This window comes from Eutrigla gurnardus, assembly GCF_963514095.1.
Source record: "Eutrigla gurnardus genome assembly, chromosome: 9".
NCBI classification, from domain to species: Eukaryota; Metazoa; Chordata; class Actinopteri; order Perciformes; family Triglidae; genus Eutrigla; species Eutrigla gurnardus.
The window spans coordinates 11,486,694-11,506,689 of NC_139923.1; the positions used below are offsets into that span (position 1 = coordinate 11,486,694).

At 39.7% G+C, this 19,996-nt stretch overlaps 3 protein-coding genes across 3 annotated transcripts; all 3 read left to right on the plus strand.

Annotated features, from left to right (window-relative positions):
* Positions 1–37: 37 nt before the first annotated feature.
* On the plus strand, positions 38–5,184 carry sqor (sulfide quinone oxidoreductase). The gene is made up of 10 exons (XM_084018520.1): positions 38–204; positions 624–828; positions 1,029–1,199; positions 1,373–1,426; positions 1,720–1,914; positions 2,011–2,220; positions 2,468–2,651; positions 4,383–4,450; positions 4,583–4,761; positions 4,847–5,184. The coding sequence occupies exons 2-10, from the start codon at positions 631–633 to the stop codon at positions 4,902–4,904; spliced, it is 1,317 nt and encodes a 438-aa protein (XP_083874646.1). The 5' UTR covers positions 38–204; positions 624–630; the 3' UTR covers positions 4,905–5,184.
* A 762-nt stretch (positions 5,185–5,946) lies between these two features.
* Positions 5,947–13,738, plus strand: ctdspl2a (CTD (carboxy-terminal domain, RNA polymerase II, polypeptide A) small phosphatase like 2a). The gene is made up of 13 exons (XM_084018519.1): positions 5,947–6,229; positions 7,842–8,053; positions 8,920–9,055; positions 9,210–9,356; positions 9,444–9,671; positions 10,145–10,238; positions 10,742–10,853; positions 10,939–11,025; positions 11,114–11,176; positions 11,281–11,360; positions 11,969–12,095; positions 12,192–12,287; positions 12,552–13,738. Exons 2-13 carry the CDS (start codon positions 7,865–7,867, stop codon positions 12,615–12,617), a joined length of 1,425 nt encoding a protein of 474 aa, XP_083874645.1. The 5' UTR covers positions 5,947–6,229; positions 7,842–7,864; the 3' UTR covers positions 12,618–13,738.
* Positions 13,739–14,773: 1,035 nt separating this feature from the next.
* LOC311018831 (insulin-like growth factor-binding protein 4) lies at positions 14,774–16,496 on the plus strand (the record flags this gene model as incomplete). Its single annotated transcript, XM_084017900.1, has 4 exons — positions 14,774–15,217; positions 15,953–16,040; positions 16,129–16,324; positions 16,437–16,496. Exons 1-4 carry the CDS (start codon positions 14,890–14,892, stop codon positions 16,494–16,496), a joined length of 672 nt encoding a protein of 223 aa, XP_083874026.1. The 5' UTR covers positions 14,774–14,889.
* Positions 16,497–19,996: the final 3,500 nt, after the last annotated feature.

Here is a 19,996-nt window from a genome sequence, read left to right on the forward strand (position 1 = left end):
CTCCGTCCGTTCCTCGGGTGGGCGTGGCTCCGTTACAGTTCATAGCGGGGGTGACGCTTCACCAAGTTTGTGGATTTAGGAAGTCCTGCCTTCTAAACCGACTCCGACAAGTCAAAGCAGGTCGGATATAACTGTCCCGAGCTTTGTCTGAATTTCCACTGAGACAGACGGTTGGCCGGACGGTGAACAGCAGGGCTGGTGAAGGCAAGTACCATAACCCCAAGTGTCTTTAAAGCGCTGAGGCTCTTCAGGTGACGCAGCATGCAGCAGTAACGGTTCTACTCAGAAGAGGATGTAACGTTGTAAAAAACTATGTAAGCTAGTGAGATCATGTAGTCAGTAGTTAACTTGACTATGGTGTAAGGTTCCCTGGCTTCTGGCTTCTTACATGAATTGTGTGGTTGTCATTAGTGTGTCCACTCCCCACCTAACCCCACTAAGTTATTTCCAGGACTCATTTCTCTAAAACTAACTAACTTCCTGATAGTGAAAATGTCAAAGTGGAGCAGCCACATTGGGATGTGCAGCTTGCTTATTTTGTACATTTGAGTCCAAGACAGCTTACCTGTTATGAATAGTAATAATAATTTATTACCAACCAAAATGACTTGTTACTCTGTCAGACACAGAATGGCTGCACTACAGCGTCTGAGGCAGTGCTACTCCGCAGGCACTGCTGTGTCTCATTTTCACACCAGCAGCCGTGCCCATGACAAACAGCACTACAGGATGCTTGTTCTTGGAGGAGGCAGTGGGGGCATTTCAATGAGTGCAAGAATGAAGAGGATGATGGGAGCTGAGAACGTGGCTGTTGTGGAGCCCAGTGAGGTAAGGATCCAGTAGATTATGATTATCTCTGACGTACTTCCCTAAAAGACAATTCATGTTACGAATTATGAAATGTGGTGGTTTCCATTCATTCGGCTGTGGATTCGTGTTTGCATTTTTATGTTTCGTTCCATCAGAAACAGAAGAGTATTTCAACTGTCTTATAAAGCTGGTGTCTAACAACTTTTCTATTTTTGTAGATGCACTACTATCAGCCAATATGGACCCTGGTTGGTGCTGGTGCAAAAACTGTAACCTCTTCAGGTCGTTCCACTGCAAGTGTTATGCCCTCTGGAGTAAAGTGGGTGAAATCTAAAGTTCAGGAAATAAACCCGGAAACAAATACTGTCCGCACTGACGATGGGACTGAAGTATGTTTGCTTAAGGAACTTGTCGTCTGACAGAATGTATATTGAAGTTATAGAATTGCTTAAAAAATTGTCTACTGACTTGGCGTTGAGTGGTAGTTTTTATATACAGTAGATTAGTTTAAAATGATGATGATAATCTATGTTCATCTAGCCTGACTCTTTTCACATTGCAGATCTCCTATGAGTATTTGATTGTGGCTCTTGGTTTACAACTCCATTATGAAAAGGTGAAGTAATGGTTTGTTCATTCCCATATCATGTGCAATATTACCTTTAAATATTGTGCATATGTGCAATATAAGTATTTTTATTACTTTTTCAAAAGCATTGCCAATATTACTCTCACTATCATGCACAATATTACTTTTCCATTTAAATTGACTTATTTTACAAAATTTGAACTTACTTGAATTGCTTTTGTATTTTATTAATATTACTGGTATTAGTATTGTTAATTATATGTTTTTATTTTCTGTCTCATCTTAAACTTGAGCCATTGTATATAAAATCTTATATGTAGATCAAAGGACTGCCAGAAGGATTTGAACATCCAAAGATTGGGTCAAACTACTCCGTCCAAACTGTGGAGAAAACGTGGGAAGCACTGCAGGACTTCAAAGAGGGCAATGCTGTATTCACGTACCCAAATACTCCAGTGAAATGTGCTGGGGCTCCACAGAAGATCATGTATCTGGCAGATGCTTATCTCAGAAAAGTATTTACATTTCGGAATGTTCTGATAATTTATTACCATTTTGAAACTATGTGATTCTCCAAAGTAAATGAAGATGGTTTTATGTGTCTATCCAAGACAGGCAAAAGGGCAAAGGCCAATGTGATATACAACACATCGCTCCCTGTGCTCTTTGGGATCAAAAAATATGCCGACTCATTGTGGGACGTTGTGAAACAACGTGACCTGCAAGTGAACCTGAGGCAAAACCTAATTGAAGTTCGGGCAGATAAGCAAGAAGCTGTGTTTGAAAATCTTGACAAACCAGGCGAAACTACAGTGTTTAAGGTAAATGTAACTTTCTAATAGTAGTGTAGTATTGACTGCTTTGTCAACTGAAGAACCTCTTACACCATGTTTTATGTAATTTCTTTCCTGTTAAAATCCTTAAATTATGTGTTTTTTTGGTTGTTGTTTTTTTATTGTGACTGAAAAATTGAGTACAATATACATTGTTTCTTACTCTACCTGTGTGCCAAATAAGAAAAAGAGTCTATAGTGAGTAACTCTTAACCATTGCTGTTTTCTTTGTTAGTATGAAATGCTTCATGTCACACCACCAATGGGGCCCAATTTGGCGATTAAAGGCAGTCCGCTGGCAGATGAGGCTGGCTGGTTGGATGTCAACAAAGAAAACCTCCAACATAATAAGTATCCAAATGTGTTTGGGATCGGAGACTGTACCAACCTGCCCACATCCAAAACAGGAGCTGCAGTTGGTAAGTGGTTATTGTGTAATTAGTGGGGATATTGCACCATCGCACCACTGGAATTCACTCTAATGTTGGGTAAAATTCATGCACTTGCATTTATTGTCAAACAAATTTTTTGTCATTAGAGGTAATTTCCTTAGTAAATATATAGCACACATGATCTGGTAGTAACTGGGATAGCGTAATCCGATTATTATTTTTAAAAAAAAGTAACCAGCTAAGTAATCAGCTTCTGTTGCATTTAAAAATTGCATTTTGGATATTGCATTTTAGTTACATTGCCAAGGATTACCAAATAACATATTTAATTACCTCTTGAATCTTTTTTCCATTATAACTTGATAATTTGATTTGACAAATTTATATGAGAAATACGTTCTACTGCATATCAAATTAAGTTACTCCACATGTTGCTCATTTTTGTTAAAGGTGAGTTCACTGTTTAAATTTTGGTATATTAATAATTTATGAATAATGGATTATTTACATTAAGATGAGCATTTTGTTGGTGTCCTACATATACATTTTGATAAAAGAAAAACAGCCATTTTTTTTTTGTATTTTTAATGTTAATATTTTTAAAATCTAGCGTATTGTTGGTAGTTTCTTATTACCAATCCTGGCTTTAAGTGTTACCAATACGTGAAATCATTATTTGTTATTTATTTGTTGGCAAGATATTACGGGTGCTTTGTCTTCAGTTGATGCCCTCCTGCAGTGAGCCTCGCGACATTTCTTACATACATCAGTTAACTTAAAGGTATAATATGTAGTCACAATATTGCTGTTTGTAAACACAAAACTCAAAAGTAGCTTCTTTTCCAGCTCAAAGAGCAAGAGAGAGCAAGAGAGAAAGTGCAGCGGTGGTCTGGTGAGGTAGAGTCTTCCACTTATCCAGGACCGTGTCGTGTGGGCAGCAGGCTTAGGAGGGCATTCCAGACGTCCCTCTGCCCAGCAAAGCTTTCCAGCTCTTCCTGGGGGACCTTGAGGTGTTCCCAGGCCAGACAATACTCCAGTGTGTATTGGCTCTACCCTGGGGGCCTCCCACTAAAGAAAGGCTTCCAGGAGGCATCCTGATCAGATTTCTTCAACTGGCCCCTTTCTATGCGAAGTAGCACAAGCCCCTTTTAGACGATTCCGCCACAATGGCGGAAAGATGAGTCAAAATATGACGCGAACTGGAGTGTTTAGATAGAACTTTGTTTGCGGCGTAATGCAAGGTGAACTTCAATCCAAGAAAAGGACATGTTGCCATAACAGACTTCTCCAAATTAAAATATTAAAAATGCTGTAGGCAGAATGTAGACCAAATTCAGTGTGTTTGCTTTGATCTGGGCATCAAGGGAACATATACATTATACAGGGACTACATAGAACTGAATTCATCCAAAGTCTCACAACATAGTCTTCTTCGTTCCTGTGGGGGTTTAGCTCAGGAGGTCGAGCAGGTGAACCGCAAGATTGCCGGTTCGATCCCCGGCTCCTCCAAGCTGAGTGCCTGGTGTCCCTGAGCAAGACACCTCACACCAATTGCTCCTGACGAGCTGGCTGTCGCCCTGCGTGGTTGACTCCGCCGTCAGTGTGTGAATGTGTGCGTGAATGGGTGAATGTCAGTCATTACTGTAAAGCACTTTGGATAAAAGCGCTATATAAAAGAGGACCATTTCTTCCTAAAAAGAGAATTTACAGATTTATTCAAATGTTCCTTTATCTTACCATTTGTTCTCTCATTCTCAGCTGCACAGACTGCCATCTTGAACAGAACCATAGGCAAAGTACTGAAAAATGAGAAGCCAGATAAGAAAGTAAGCGACACATAAACATCAGCCATGATCTATCTTTTTGATTTTTTAAAAATATTAGAACTTCTCTGTGGAACTACCTCTGTTGAAAAAATGTGCAAATATATATATAATCAGTAACCTCCTTGTTTACAGTATGATGGCTACACCTCATGTCCGTTGGTTACGAGCTACAACACGGTGATCCTGGCAGAGTTTGACTACAACGGACAACCGCTGGAAACATTTCCAATCAACCAAGCAAAAGAAAGAAGACTCATGTACCACATGAAAGCTGATGTGATGCCTCATCTCTATTGGCATGGGCTTCTACGGTATGTATAAGGTTAATTATGTATAAAGTTGGTAATACTGAATCATACCACATTTTATCAATGTTTTTTATTTGTCTTATATCAGGGGCTTGTGGGGTGGACCAGGACCATACAGGAAAATCTTTCATCTTGGGATGAAATGAATCACCATCAGTAAAAAAATGAAATTGTTGATTAAAACAATATTTTGTCAGTATAGTTTCAACCTTGTTGCACTTTATTGTACATCCAAATGTTTTACTGAAATATTGAATTGTATGACTTGTTTTGCTGTGCATAGTGTTGTTTACTTTTCTTAAGTCCTTGATTAATGAGATCACTTTAGGGCTTAGAACACAATCTGTCTGCACAACTGTCAAGAAGCCGCGTGGTCTGTGTACACTCAACAACATTGGCTGTAAATACAGATGATGATTACTCTGCCATGGTGCTGTAGTTTGCTCATTAATGGCATAATTATTGTACTTAATATCTTCCTCTTTCCTTCCAGATGTCAAAGGTTATCAGCAAATGATTGATTGGATAAAGTACCGAACAGAGTTTGGCAAGGTGATTGACATTTATTAGTACATCTACTGGGCAGGCGGTTCAAGTCACTGTGGTATGAAAGCCAACACCTTTTTGGCACCTTGCTTGAGAATTGGTTAAGCAGCTGGATGCATGGTCTCTCAAAAGCTCTTCATTGCTGATGACCCCAGACTCGCCATCTACAAATATAAAATTCTGATTACCCAGACCCACTGCCTGTATTTGCTTGTTTTATTTATTTATTTATTTTTGCTTGTTTTTATTTTTGCTGTATTGCTGGTATATCTCCTAAAAGGGCTCTTTAAGCTGCATCCAACTGAATGTTAGCAGATTATTTTATGGTAAAGTAGGCCTACTGTAAAAACAGGGTTAAAAAATGCTGAATATCAGTCTGATTCTTCTTAAACGTAAGAATAATTTATGGATAACACACAAATGAATAGACTTTTTCAAGCATTGTGTTGCTTGGCCAATGGTGTTGGTCTAACTGTGCTTCCTGTCAGCCACTGTATTACAACACATTGCAGCATAATACAAAGGGGTCCATTTATAATGTTTATGCCGCCGGATTTTAAAAGGTCTACAGACATTCTTCCCTGTAGTCGCACAACAATACCAGCAGGGAAAGAGTGCGGTAGTGAGTCTTGGTCCAGCTGCGCACCGCACACGAACCACCACCACCACCACCATAGCCATTTTTCTGTTGACTGCTCGCGCCACGTTGGTTCTCGTGTGTGTCGCATTCCCCTGCGCATCACCAACGTTATGTTTGTGATGAGGCGGGAAATGGCGTCCGCAGACATGTTTGGTCTGTGACTAGCTACCGAGCGACAGACACAGCTGGCGGCAACAACCACGGCCCGACCTCTATCGGTGGCCGCGACGGTCGCGGCCGAGAGCTGCCGCAGCGGCAAGTTTTGAGGAGTTTCCAAGATCATCAGTAAGTAACGAACAACGTCAACATGTAAACAAAAAGGTTTCCCCCCCCTCGTAGCCCGACTGCTGCTAGCTAGCGGCTAACGTTAGCCAGCGAAGGGGGCGTAGTCTAATGGCTGAAAATAATTATGGAGGCGAACAAAATGACGCGGTAGCCAGAGCGTTGCTAGCTGAATAAATAATTGTATTTTACAGACGATTCGATAGATGGTTTGCATGTTAAACACAGCTACGTTTACGGGTACACGCGTGGGTGGTGTTATGAGAACTGAAGTGAATAATGTCACGGCCTTGCTTTTACTGCCATTGGTGTTTTGTTAGCCTGGTAGCTAACTAACCGTATCCGCTTTCGTTAACTAGCCACAGGAGCCCACCGACAGCATCTGGGTTACGTTGAGATAAATACCGATTGATAGCAGATATATCTAGTCAACAAGCGCCAGCTGTGGCCACGTTAACTCGTCGCCTCGACCTTCCATGGGGAACACCAGCGTCAAACCAGCGGTGGCTGTACGCTGGGCTTTAGATGCTAAGTACCAGCAGCTGGCTAACGGTAGCGATAGCTGACGTCGTTGGCGTTAACAGCCTGTCCGATGTTGCATAACGACAGCCAGCAATGATGTTATGTTACGAGATCTAAGTTGGCAACAAGTAGCGACTGAAGCTGTGACATCATTAAACAAACGTGCACGGGAAAAGCGGTTGTGCTTAAGCACAATTGAATGTATTAAAGGCCTCGCATTTCCGTTCACCGAATGTTTATCACGTAGCGTTACTCCACCGACCGGTCTGCCACACACCGACCCATTCCATGCTGACTTTGTTTATTATGAACTGATCCTCACATTCAGGCTGAAGCTACAGTCCCTCATGCTGGCTTTCCCATATAAGTAAAAAAATATATTTTTTGGTTTACTAAATGTGTCTCATATAACGTTCGCGCATCTGTAATTCATTATTTTACACAAATATTCCAGTAAACAATAACGGTAATTTTTCAGTATCTTCTGTTGACCACGTGATGAGGTGCGTTCAATGTAGTGATCATATTTGGTACTATTTGGGATCACAGTGGGTCACATTACATGGAAGCTATTGGGGGGGGGGGGGGGGGGGGGGGGGAATCTACTTAGTTGCCCAATTGTATTTTTTAATTTTTTCAATTGAGTGATTGAATCTAAACATGTCTCAAATCATTTTGAATAATTGACGATTTAGCTATATATCAAAAAATGTAATCATGTCTTTGAAAAATGTATTTTAAACAAGTCATATTATTGACATTATACTCTCAATGTACTAAGGGCAGGGAATAGAAACCTAGTACTATTATCACCAAGTAACAAAAACGGTCAACTACAGTAATTGGCATCAAATATATCTGGTCAGCTACATCATATGGTTTACTTGTTATTTCATCATATAATTACTGATTTTGATCAAAAAGTTCTTGTAAAACTTCTTGTGGTGGGACAACCAGTAACATTTAACAACTTTGTCCTTTTGTTCAGTGAAAACAAGGATTTGTGTTAACGACTGCATTTATATTCTCAGAATAAGGTTTTGTTTTAATTATTAAAGCCATGATTATTAACTATGTTTTGCCCCCTTGTCAGATATTTCTATGTGACGTTGGAGCATGATGAAGCTGAGAGTGCGTAAAGCTCCTCAGCAGCTGAACTTCGGCCGTCGAACCCACCCATCCGAGGCCAAACGGAAACACCGTGAAGTGGAACCATCCCCGGTGAGAGGTCGAGGCAAAATGCAGAAGAATGAAACCGGCCTTTTCTCTACTATAAAGAAATTCATCCGTGGAAATGCTGTCAAGGTGGGCTTATGTCAGGGTTTGTTTTTGCTGCCGTAACAAAATGATACACTGTATGAGCACACATGTTTTATGCAGAGAAAGCAGTGCCTCTGCTGCATTCGGGTGGATAATTTGAAACAGTGACTCACACATAATAGCTAGTTTTTAGAGTGTTTTTAGATGCTTAACAAAAAGTCTGAACATGTCCAACATAGTTTCCTACTGGCATAGTTTCTGTGGACTTCCTCTATTTTCATTCCGACAACTAACTGCTGTCTGTAAAAGAAAATACTCCCTGTTTATTTTATTAACAGAAAACAAGTGTCAAAAAACAAACCTTTCCCCTGCTAAAGACATTTTTTGCACGTCAGACATATACTTCATTAACTCATTATTCGGGTGTTTGAATAGTGAATAAGCACCGAAGTCCCTGTACATATAAATGTTAACGGCAATTATACTGGGTTGGGTCTAGTAACGTTTCTGTAACTCTTTCAACACAGTCTCAATTGAATGCTGTTACATTAATGCAAAGGGTGCAGCAGCACAAATGTGCCACGTGAAATAAATTACTTGTCTAGTTTGCCTGAACTCTTTAAACTCTGAAAATTAGCTGTCTCATTTGCAGTGTAGAAAAATCTGTTTTTATGAAGTGACATTTTTTTGTGTAATTTCTAAATTTAGGACATTGTTTTTAATATTTGGAGTGAGAAACAATGGTACCATGATTGTTATGAAACTATTCTCTCATAACTTATAACACTAAATCATTTTCTAATCAATTGGCTGATTTTTAGAATGAAAGACTTAAAAAGTGACTGAAAAAATTGATTGAAAATGATTTGTAACCTTTATCGGTTGTGTGTCCCTGTTTTTGTTTTTCTCAGGTGGATCAGGATATCCCTGCAAAGAGGAGTCGTATTGATTGTAATTCTGAGAGCGATTTAATTACTTCAACACCACAGACTAGAGGCCTTTCCAACAAAACAGTCTCCAGAGTTTGCCGGAAAAGTCCAAATAAAGGTATTAAAGACCAAGTAAAGTGTGTCGTCTCATCTTGACAACAGCTTTAACAGATCAAGTGCCTTTTTGACGGTTACAATAAAGAAATGTTTACAGACATCTGTACAGATATTTTATTTTTGGGCTGTTATTAAAGAGCTGTTGTCATTTTTAGACAAAATGACCTGCAACAGTAAACCCATGAAACCAAACGGTAAACTCGAGGCCCCCGTGGAGGCAGCAAGCAGTCCACCACGCACCACCCTGCTCGGAACCATCTTCTCCCCAGTCTTCAACTTTTTCTCACCAGCAACCAAAACTGGTAAAATGTCTAAAAATGTCTAAAAAATACCCCTTTGTGATTATGTGACAAACGGGTGTATTTAATGCTCTTGTCATTCATATTCAGCCACTCCTGGTTCAGACTCTCCTGGCCAAGCGATGGAGGCAGAGGAAATCATGAAACAGCTGGACATTGAGCCGGCAGAAGAAATACCAAGCAGCACTCTCACATCCACAGAGGGCATCACTCCATGTCACAATGCCCCAATATTACCGCAGAGGCTTCCGATGACCTCTGACACAAGCATAGAAGAAGGAGAAATAGTCACCGAAACTGACATGCCACCATTAACAGGTATGACCACTCACATATCACCTCGCTCTTTTAATCTGGGAAACTTTCTTAACTATCCTCGCATGCTTTCAGAATATACATACTAACAGACAGTTATCCTTATTTATCTGAACCTGCTGTGATGGCCGAGTGGGTGGGGTTTACAATAGTAGGATGTTTAAATCAAAGTCATCTTCTTTTGGCCACAGATTTGCAAACATGAAACTGCCAATAATATACCAAGTCAGTTTTAACTGTGTGTCTTTAACAATCAAACTTCAGGTACTGTAGTTGGTGCTGATTTGTGTTAGATTATGGGCAGTTAACCTAAAGAACAGGCTTCATCTTTTCAGAAAACCAAATGTCAGAGATGTTGAATGTGAGGAAATAGTGGAACAGAGATTAGCCCCGACATGACCATGTCATGACTGGCTTTTCATTGTTTTATATAATATTTGAACTCTCTTTTTTCCCCATCTCTTTGTCTTCATCAGCTCCTGGTTGTATGCCAGTTGGTGTTTACCCACATGCGTTACCTTCAGCTCCTCCAGAAACTTCATATGAAGAGGAATGGGAAGTTTTTGATCCGTAAGTTGAAGTTGATTTTTAAGCAGCTTAATAAACAGCAGCTATTTATTTATTGCACATCATTTAAAAAAGAGAGGGCTGTACATGTAGACTGATTTTGTGTCCAAGTTTAAACTCTTTAACTCTTTTGACAACACACACTTTATATAGACTCACTTCCAAGGTGACATTGCACGTTGGTGCGTGAACTGAAACTTTCAACCACTAGATGGCAGCAAAACAGGACTTCCAGACTTTGTGTGACTACACTGTGATGGCATGTGACTCCATATTTACACCTCTGCTGTGTTTCCTAGGTCAGCCGAGTAGTTAACTGACAGTTAGTAGTAGTAGTAACACTTTCTCTTTTCAGACCCCTGTAGTGTTAACATTGGAGTAGACAGACTCTGCTAGTGCTAATTACTGCTTGACATTTCAGCCAGGATGACCAACACTATTCTGTTCTAAAAGTAATGCCCTTGTTTTGTAAAATGAGGGTCTTTTTATGTTTTCTCTACTGTAAGGTACTTCTTCATCAAGCATGTGCCTCCACTGACAGAAGAGCAGTTAACACGCAAACCAGCGTTACCTTTGAAAACACGCAGCACACCAGAGTTTTCTCTGGTCTTGGATCTGGTAAGCAGTGAAAGGTCTCCCATGCTGTATCTCATATTAAAAGTAAATAGACTTTAATGGATGCTTCCTGCTGGTGTGTTTTTAGGACGAAACTCTGGTCCACTGTAGTTTAAATGAGCTAGAAGACGCAGCCCTCACATTCCCTGTGCTCTTTCAAGATGTAATATACCAGGTACGAACCGGTACATGTCATTCTCTAATCGAAAGGTCTTGATTTTCTTTGACGGCTGTGATTTAAATATTCCATTTTTAATCTGAAGGTGTACGTTCGCTTGAGGCCCTTTTTCCGCGAGTTTCTTGAGCGCATGTCCCAGATGTATGAGGTGAGATCCTCACAAATATTTCCATGAGACTTCCAAGAGTGTTGGTTTAATCTGACTCGCTCTAAATTTCTCTCATTTATTGTTGCTGTCCATTGCAATTTCAGATTATTCTCTTCACGGCTTCAAAGAAAGTGTACGCTGACAAGCTTCTCAACATCTTGGATCCTAAAAAACAGTTGGTCAGGTCAGTGATAACACGAGACTCTGAAGCAGCTTTTATGGTAAATCGTATTCATTTAACAGGATGTGCGACTACGGTGAAGCTGGAGGAATCTGTCAACCATGATTCCACCAGAAAAGTTGACTAGCTTTATTCAACACTGGCTCATGGAATGTAATTGAATTTAAACATAAACTTTGTCAGCAGGAAGGCTTGATCTCTTTGCTGGTTTCATTTACTGTCTTTTAAACAGTCAATGACAAATAGATGAGGAAAAAAACAGCTCGTTGAGATCACAAATATCTGCCTTGTTGCTGGTTTGTAAAGCATGTTTCCATAGTACTGTTGCTGGTTTTCAAGTTGATCAAGTTTGCTTGTCATAGCCAACAAGCATCAACATGAGATGAAGAACCAATCATGGTTTAAACATTACTGGTTAATGCTGGCGTGGGCTGCTTTTAAAGTTTATATGAAAAAAAAGTGTACATTTCCGATTATTACCAGTAGTTGTTGATTTTGGTCAATATGGACTTTTTGAAATACTCCAAAGAAATGTAATCAGTTGCTGAAACGATGTATAACTGCACGTTTTCACTGAGGAATATTCTCTTATTCTGTGTGTTTTCTTTTAGACATAGGCTATTTCGTGAGCACTGTGTGTGTGTTCAAGGAAATTATATAAAAGACCTAAACATTCTGGGACGGGATCTTTCCAAGACGATAATAATCGACAACTCACCCCAAGCCTTTGCCTATCAGGTAAAAACCTTTCACATAAACGAGTAAACCATGTCTAAAACCTGTCTACCTTTGTGCAACAGTGATACTAGAGCATAGATGTTGTGTCTGTTGCAGCTTTCTAATGGAATCCCTATTGAGAGCTGGTTTGTGGATAGAAACGACAACGAGCTTCTAAAGCTTGTTCCTTTCCTGGAGAAGCTTGTGGAGCTGGTATGTATCTACACTTCTGTCTCAGACTGACAGACACTGAAACACAGTGCATGTAATGAACAGATACTTACATTGATATGGGAGAAAACGATATGTCGTCATCAGAAGGTGCCATCAATTTATCGTGATGCACTCTATGCTGCAATTCTACTGCACATGTGTAACGTGGACTTTAAACAGAACTTGTAGGTGTCAGCGGCGGTCCGTTTGGAAGTATAACAGGCATTCCTGCCTGTCCTGATCTGTTTTCTCTCTTTATTACAGAATGAAGATGTCAGGCCGCACATCCGAGAACAGTTTCGTTTGCACAACCTCCTTCCTCCAGACTAACCTTGTGTTCGCCTCTCGGTTCAAGATGGTTTCAACATTGGGGAAATCATAAGAATCATAGATTGAAAGGATTTCTCTTTGTAAACATAGCCATTATTCTTTTTTTAAATCATTGAAAGTTCTGTTTGAGTCAAAAAGCCCTGGATGTTTTTATACACACACTCAAACCAGATTCAGAACAAACAGACCTGCTTGCTGCAGCAGACTTTTCGCTTTTTAATCGTTTGTTTTTGTGAAACTTTGAAGGCGGCTTCCCAGAAGGTATTTTGTCTTTTTAAGAACCATTTTGGATTGACAAAACTGAATGTCATGCAGTGTTGGATCATGTGGACCCTGGTGGCTTCAGCCTGACCTTGAACGGCCAGTCAAACATGTATAGTATTCACTCTATTTACTTGTAAATAATGTACATAGGTTTGTTTTTTTCCTCAAGGTTTTTAAGTCTTTATTTTCATTTCAGATTTTAGTATGTATTCTTTGATTCAGTTGCTTTTTATAAACCAACAAAATGTTAGTGTGTTTTGTTTGAAGTTGTTGATAAACAGCTGCTTTTCTGTTGTATGCCTGCGTTATTCCTGTGATGCTTTACTCCATTACATGCAGTTGTCTGTAATAAGGTGCAGTTTAAAAAAAAAAAGAAAGAAGTATCTTTGGGAGGAAATGTTTCTGAAAAATATTTTAAAGATATGTAATGTAAGCTAGACTTGGGTCTCAACTGAATACAAAGCCATAATGGCTGAATTATAATTTTGGAGATTTGTATTTGACAGTCCATTTCTGATTTCAAGACATCAATCGTCCTTTTTAATGCGGAGTGGGAGGGGCGGGAGGGGGGGGTTAGGCATCTTGCACTTTGACATCCAGCCCTTTGTAATTTGATGTAAAATCTTGTCACTTTTCTATACAGGTGTGTATCACCTCAATTTGTTATGTGGGGGGTGAAATTGTAGCACCAGCAAATTGCCAACATGTTTGCTTTGAAATCTCGTTTTCCAAGACGTCTTGTATGTGGGATCCTTATGATGTAGGAGTCACAAGTTTTATTGACAATTGAATGATCACTCCTGTTGTATTCAGTGTTACTCAATGGTTTCCTTGAAAATAAATACATTTTTATACGACTGTGAGCCTCCTAATACTTAATATACATAACTGTGGGTATATTCATTTCCGATTTCATGAAAATAACAATTTGGTAACAAACTGGTAATTTGTAAATTATGCCAGATTGTGACATGTATCTGGATTTTGAAAGAAAAAAACTTTGGAAAGCTAATACAATTTTTAAACACGGGTAGTATATTATTCCCACAAACATTCTTCAGTCACATGACCTTCAAAATCATCATTTATTGATCATGTTAACATCAATAAAGATTTAAAATGGGATTCAAAAAGTATCCTAGTCACAATATAATCAAAGGCAGGTGCTCGACTGCCTGTTTCAAATACACCACTTTGTAATCTGATTTACTTTAAAGAGTAAAGTATATAAAGTAAAGACCTACAACATACAATACACAGATATTTGTGACCGTAATGGACCATATACATTTCTATTGATATGGTTGTTACCTTGCCAAATAAGTAAACTCTGAAATCACCAAAATTCTGAAAAGTATTTTTCATGTTCAATAAGGTATCATTATTTGATCACCTTCCAATCCCTTTGTGCCTGAAATACATGTGATTTATGAGTTAACTTATTGTTCTCTTCATCTGCTTGCCGCCCTGTAAAAAGGAAGCCAGATAAAAAAGAAAACAGGAATTTATATTGAAACCTCCCTCGTAACTTAATATATATCCAGTGACAGTAGTCATCTTTTACTGTTATGTACACAACCTGTCTGAGTTTGATATGAAACTTACAAGATGTCCTGATCAGATAACCTGCTGATGTACTAATCCTTTTGTTCTTTCAAGAAATAGGTCATTACCTGACTAGGTGTGCACTGAATTGCCCCTTCCAGAGGTCATGTGACTCCAAATACAAAGGGGGCCAGTCTTCATCAGACTTATCTTACAGGTTTTCAAAAGGAAGATTTATTTCAAAACAAAATCACACTGTTGATAGTGTGAAGATAAGATGTGGGGATAGTTAACTGTGTATTTGGAGTGAAACCCCCTCTGCCCTCGTCTATTGGCTGCTGGTGGGGGGTGGAGGTTGTGGCTCATAAACTATGAAGCCTCGCTGGTGTGTCAACCCAGAGGCCGACGTATATATAAAAAGGGGCTGACAGGTCTCACCTCAGGATAACGTCAGGTGTCAAGGATGTGGATGCTCTTCTTTTCGAGTGCCTTATTGGGGGTGCTGGGGTCACAGGAAACGCCCTCTGGAGCAGCTCACCAGCTTCAGGCCCTTCACTGCCCGCCCTGCGAGCAGATACACTGCTCTACCCGGCGGGCGTTGAAGCTCCAGTGTAAAGGGGGCGTCACGACGGGTGTGTGTGGCTGCTGCCCCGTCTGTGCCCAGGCAGAGGGAGAGACCTGTGGAGGAACATGGGACTACCTGGGCAAGTGTGGCGAGGGTCTGGTGTGTGTTTACCAGGACACAACAGCTGGCAAACCAGACGGAGAACGGAAAGGCCTCTGTAAAGCAGGTGAGATTATAGTTTATAACCTCGATTAGCATCAGGCAGCTTATGTGATAACATTTAATCATTGATTAATATGCCACAGTGAGCCAAATGCATTGATACATTAGTCACTAGTCGAATTTACTTTAAAAAAAGAAAAAAAAAGATGCAGCAATCACAAAAACTCAATAATATACTTTAAAAAACAAGATGTGGATAGCAATACTACAATGTTTAAATACTCCATTACAAGTTAAAATCCTGCACTCAAAATGTAAACGCACAGCAATATCAGAGAAATGCACTGAAAAGTATAGAAACAAATCCAACCATTATTAGATGCATTATATTTCAAAAACTGATCACATTTTTTTGCATCCATAGCCATGTAAGTCAAATGTACAAGGTTTTCCTCTGAAATTCAGGATAATTAAGTATCATTGTAGTGGGACCAGTGCCAATGTGGTAAATCTTGCTTATGAGCTGTGGAGACTGATAGTGTGGTCAAGGCTTCCTTTGATTCAAAGGCTTGTGCTAAAAGTTAAGCCATAATTACACCTCTTATCTCCTTGTAGTGAACAGAGTTGTCACTGTTATTGATATGTTATCAGACGTAGTAGATTATAGAGATTTCCAGGTTGTTGTTTTTTGTTCTGCCCGGGAAAATATGTAAATATTCAATTTGTGTCTAATATGCCTTGTGAATATCAGGTCACACTTCTGTTTCTCATTCAGTGTTTAAAATGTTGCTTTGTGCAGTTATTGAATCGTTGGAGCCGGAGAGCTGTCACCCAGAGTGCACCAGGGAATACTGTCAGGCCAACCCCTCTGAAATCTGCTCTGCCAGGTGACTACAAACATAATAATCATGTTTTTTTGCTGAATATATTCTCATGCTGCATTTTAACAGGAACCTGTATTTTCCTGCTCTGTAGGTTTGTGACTCTGGAGAAGATCGCATGCCAGGGCTCCTGCCAACATACTTCCTGTTCAAGCTGCCTCCTGCTGAAACCCCCATCATGCACTCAGACCTGCGCCCCTTCTGATTCCTCCTGTCTACACCACTTTGGGAAATGTGTGCACAATCACCTGGCAGCAACTCATAATTCTGTATGCCACAACAATTTACAGGTAATGTGGGAGAAAACTAAAAAGGAAAGCTACATCAACAACCTGTATTTCTTCATGAAGCTGTACTGCCTTAAAGCACTAATCCAACACTTTGTCTTTTGTCTCTCTGTAGAGTCAACCTGAGGGGCATTTCCTGTGTTTGATCCCAGCCTGTCCAAATGCAGCAAAGTAATTCTCTATGTGGAGAGGAAATCTTTGCTAGTTCATGTAGCAAAATAGAAAAAGGCAGCTATCTGTAAAATGTATGTATAACTTGAACATTTTGTATCCAACAATGGCATTTTCTTGCCCAAATGTACACCTGAATAAAAACCTGTGAAATGTAACGTATTATTAATAATCAGAAATAAAATGACATGTCATACGTCCTGTCTTTGATTGTATTAATCTAGTGGGACCTTCAGTGAACTTGTGGGCTCTAGTGTCTTTTTACATAGTTAATGTATGCCTGGAAGCCTGTGTGTGCTCCTTATGGATGTAAAGTTAAGTTTACTAAGATTCATGTCAACGGGACTGAAAACCCTGCTTGAAAACTATTTCTATTGGAAATGATTCATCCCTGTGTGGACTTAATAAATCGCACAATGCAAAAATGTTGAATACAGTTTTAGTCATGCTAAGGCATGACTCCAGAGATGGTCAATATGGGTCAAGCACTAAAGACTGAAATATCTCTACAACATTGATGGATCGCCATGAAACTCACTTCAGACATTCATGTCCCTCTTAGGATGAACAATCTTATTTTCCATGTGGCGCCAACATCAAGTCACAATGCAAATTTGTCAAATACTTTGGACCAAATACCTATAGCAAATGTTAGCATGCTAACATGCAACACCAAGGTGGTGAATAAGGTCAACTTTATACTTGCTTAACTTCAGCACATTGCCATTTATGAGCATGTTGCATGGTGATATTAGCATCAAGGTGTTTAGTCTTCTACAAAGAACTTCCTTTATAGTGAATGTGGAACCATGAATCAATGAAACCGTTTGGACTCCTGCATAGGAATAAGTAGAGAAATGCAGCAATATATACAAAATAAATAAGTAAAACTAATGACACAGAGAAATGAAGCAGGATCATTAAAGGTACAACAATGTAGTGAATTAAAGCGTCCTATCAGTCTAGCACTGTCTGTCTTATGTCTGAATTGTTCCCATTTTGGGAGTTTTTCTGGTTCACAGGAGAAGTGAAGCGTCTGGAGTCCCCTCTGCCATCGCTGCCCCCTGTCAACTGATGGTTATTCAATAACAGACGGTTTATGAGGCAGCAATAATGAAGCTTGTACAGAAAGGGAATAAAGTGTGGACCAACAATGGACAGTTTGTTCTGTGTCCTTCAAATGTGAGTCGTTTCTGGAGAGGAGACGCCGTTTATCTGAAGGATTTCGCAAGAAGGAATCTTTTTTATACCAAAACAAAGGCTTGTGTTTTCTTTCATCTTCTTTTAACTTGTTCGTCAGTTGTATGACTAATGTACTTTGATATCTAAATAATATCTGGCGTTTAATCAGACAGACGAGAGGAATGTGCAGCTCCTTGTCCTGGGTCTGTGCTGTCAGTATTATACTGCCACTCTACTTCAGCATTATGCTGAAATGGATGAACTCATTGTTAAATACAAGGTATTTTATTTATTTACTTTTTTACTAATCTAATCGATCTACCAGAAAACTATATATATTTACAATTTACAATTACAAAAACTTCAACTTTCCTGTTTATGAAATATGTAAATGTAGTACTCCATCGTTTCAATAGGTAATAGGTATTATAGCAAACCATAAAAACCAATAAAATTCCCTTCCTTTTGTACATTTCTTGTGCTTTCAACTGTGGAAACACATCTGTATATCAGGTATCGATCAGAAAGACAGGACCCTGTCACCAAAGCAGGCCGCCTCTGTTATCAATCCCATATAGCCATCACTTTGTTTTACTGATAAAAACAACGCATAACAAAGGACTGTCGGCGTGCCAGCAGTAATAAAAGTGCCCCTGTAAGAGGAAACCCATGTTAAAGTTTGAATAGAACACAAAACAATAGAAAAGTACAAGAGATTACTACGGAGTGACTTTCAAGTAGATATTGATGTACGCGAAAGAGCTGCAGAGATTTCTCTCTCAGTTTACCTGAATAATGTGCAAAGTCAACAATTAACAGTTTGAAGGTTTGTAAGTCGACTTTGGAGCGAACCAACCTCACTCAAACCTTTTTATTATAACTTTATTAGAGTTAAAAATTGTAACAAATGTTCAGAACCTGTTGGTGTAAAGTGGACAAACAGTTTACTTCCTTTACTAATGTAAGGATATAAAAGCATATCTGAATGTTTTATGAATGAGGTTATCAGTGGCCTTTTTTGTGATCCATTATTATAAATACAGTTGATTGATTGCGCAATTGTTTGGGCGATGGGGGGGTGGGGGGCAAGGAAAGGGCCCGGTCCTTAATAAACACCTCCGCCAGGCCGCCGTCACCAACATCAGCGTTGCCAAGGTGGGCTCATCGACTCTCACAGTGCTGCTCTCTCACGCCACTCTGTATTAGTCATTGTTAACTAATCAGTGTATGTATAGAGAGGTCAAGTTTTATGTTCTTCCTTATTTCGGAAAAAACATACGTACCAGTAGTCAACGGAGAGACAAATAATGTTTTAATGCCTTCAGAATTTTACCATTAAGTACACGCACGATGTTTGTCCATTTAAAAGTCTCATTTTATGGTCTAACTAAGTATCAGACTTTGAAAATACATAATTATCAAGACATTCCACCCAAAAGTGTGGTAAGTGCCGTCTCTCTGTATGTTCGGTACCAGGATGTCACGTTACTCACACTCACAACAGGTAAGATAACGTAACAACTGTGTAACGGAGCTCAGTTAGTCAGTAAGCCAACGTGTGTTGGTGACGAGAGCTCCCCGACTGTTTCACCCTGAACTTAATCGTACTACGACAAACTGAAACTTTCTGCACTTTAACAATTAGCTTTTAAATTAACAAACTTCATACGTGGAACTCGTGTTTTCCCCCGAAATATGGTCGAGGACAATCAAACTTCCCCAGTTCATTCATTCCAAGTCTGTTTCCAGCTATATATATAATAAAGTTATTGAAATATTGAATATGTGATGGAGGATTTTCACCCTCTAAAAGACTGCATGTCGGTAATGAGGACAATGATGAAGCCCTCTCCATCTCCATCTTCTTCCTCCATCCAGGTGTCCAAGCAACCAAAGGGCCTTCGCTCAGCCCACCAGCTCTGCTTCTCCTCGGACTCCTCCAGACTCTTTGCTGCCTCCAGCCAGCTGGACTGCAGATACCTTCATACCCTCAAACCCAAGTCAGGTGAGTCTGACTCCAGTCTGTAATATTTAGGCTCGTTAGGAGATGAGCTTCACCTCGCCTGTCACAGAATAGTTACATCCGGGTAGCAGTCGATGAGGGAAAGCTGCTAAAAGCAGGAAGACACCACAGTAACAGTAAAAAGCTCTGGTTGAGTTGACGATAACGTTACTCACACCATCACCACTGATCAGAACACTTGGTTGATAATTAAAGCTGCCCTGTTATTTTCCCTGTTTGTTGAATGGAGTTCTGCTGATACAGACAGCAGCTTAGAGCGAGCTGGTTGTGTCTTGCTTTAATACTCTTAACGTATGTTG

Bases quoted from the DNA above. Each gene is read 5' to 3' on its own strand.
- ctdspl2a (XM_084018519.1), top strand. From the start codon at position 7,865: ATGATGAAGCTGAGAGTGCGTAAAGCTCCTCAGCAGCTGAACTTCGGC. The intron at 9,357-9,443 runs GTAAAATGTCTA...ATTCATATTCAG, and splicing joins CTCACCAGCAACCAAAACTG to CCACTCCTGGTTCAGACTCT. The intron at 12,288-12,551 runs GTATGTATCTAC...TCTTTATTACAG, and splicing joins TGGAGAAGCTTGTGGAGCTG to AATGAAGATGTCAGGCCGCA.
- sqor (XM_084018520.1), top strand. From the start codon at position 631: ATGGCTGCACTACAGCGTCTGAGGCAGTGCTACTCCGCAGGCACTGCT. The intron at 829-1,028 runs GTAAGGATCCAG...CTATTTTTGTAG, and splicing joins CTGTTGTGGAGCCCAGTGAG to ATGCACTACTATCAGCCAAT. The intron at 1,427-1,719 runs GTGAAGTAATGG...TCTTATATGTAG, and splicing joins TACAACTCCATTATGAAAAG to ATCAAAGGACTGCCAGAAGG.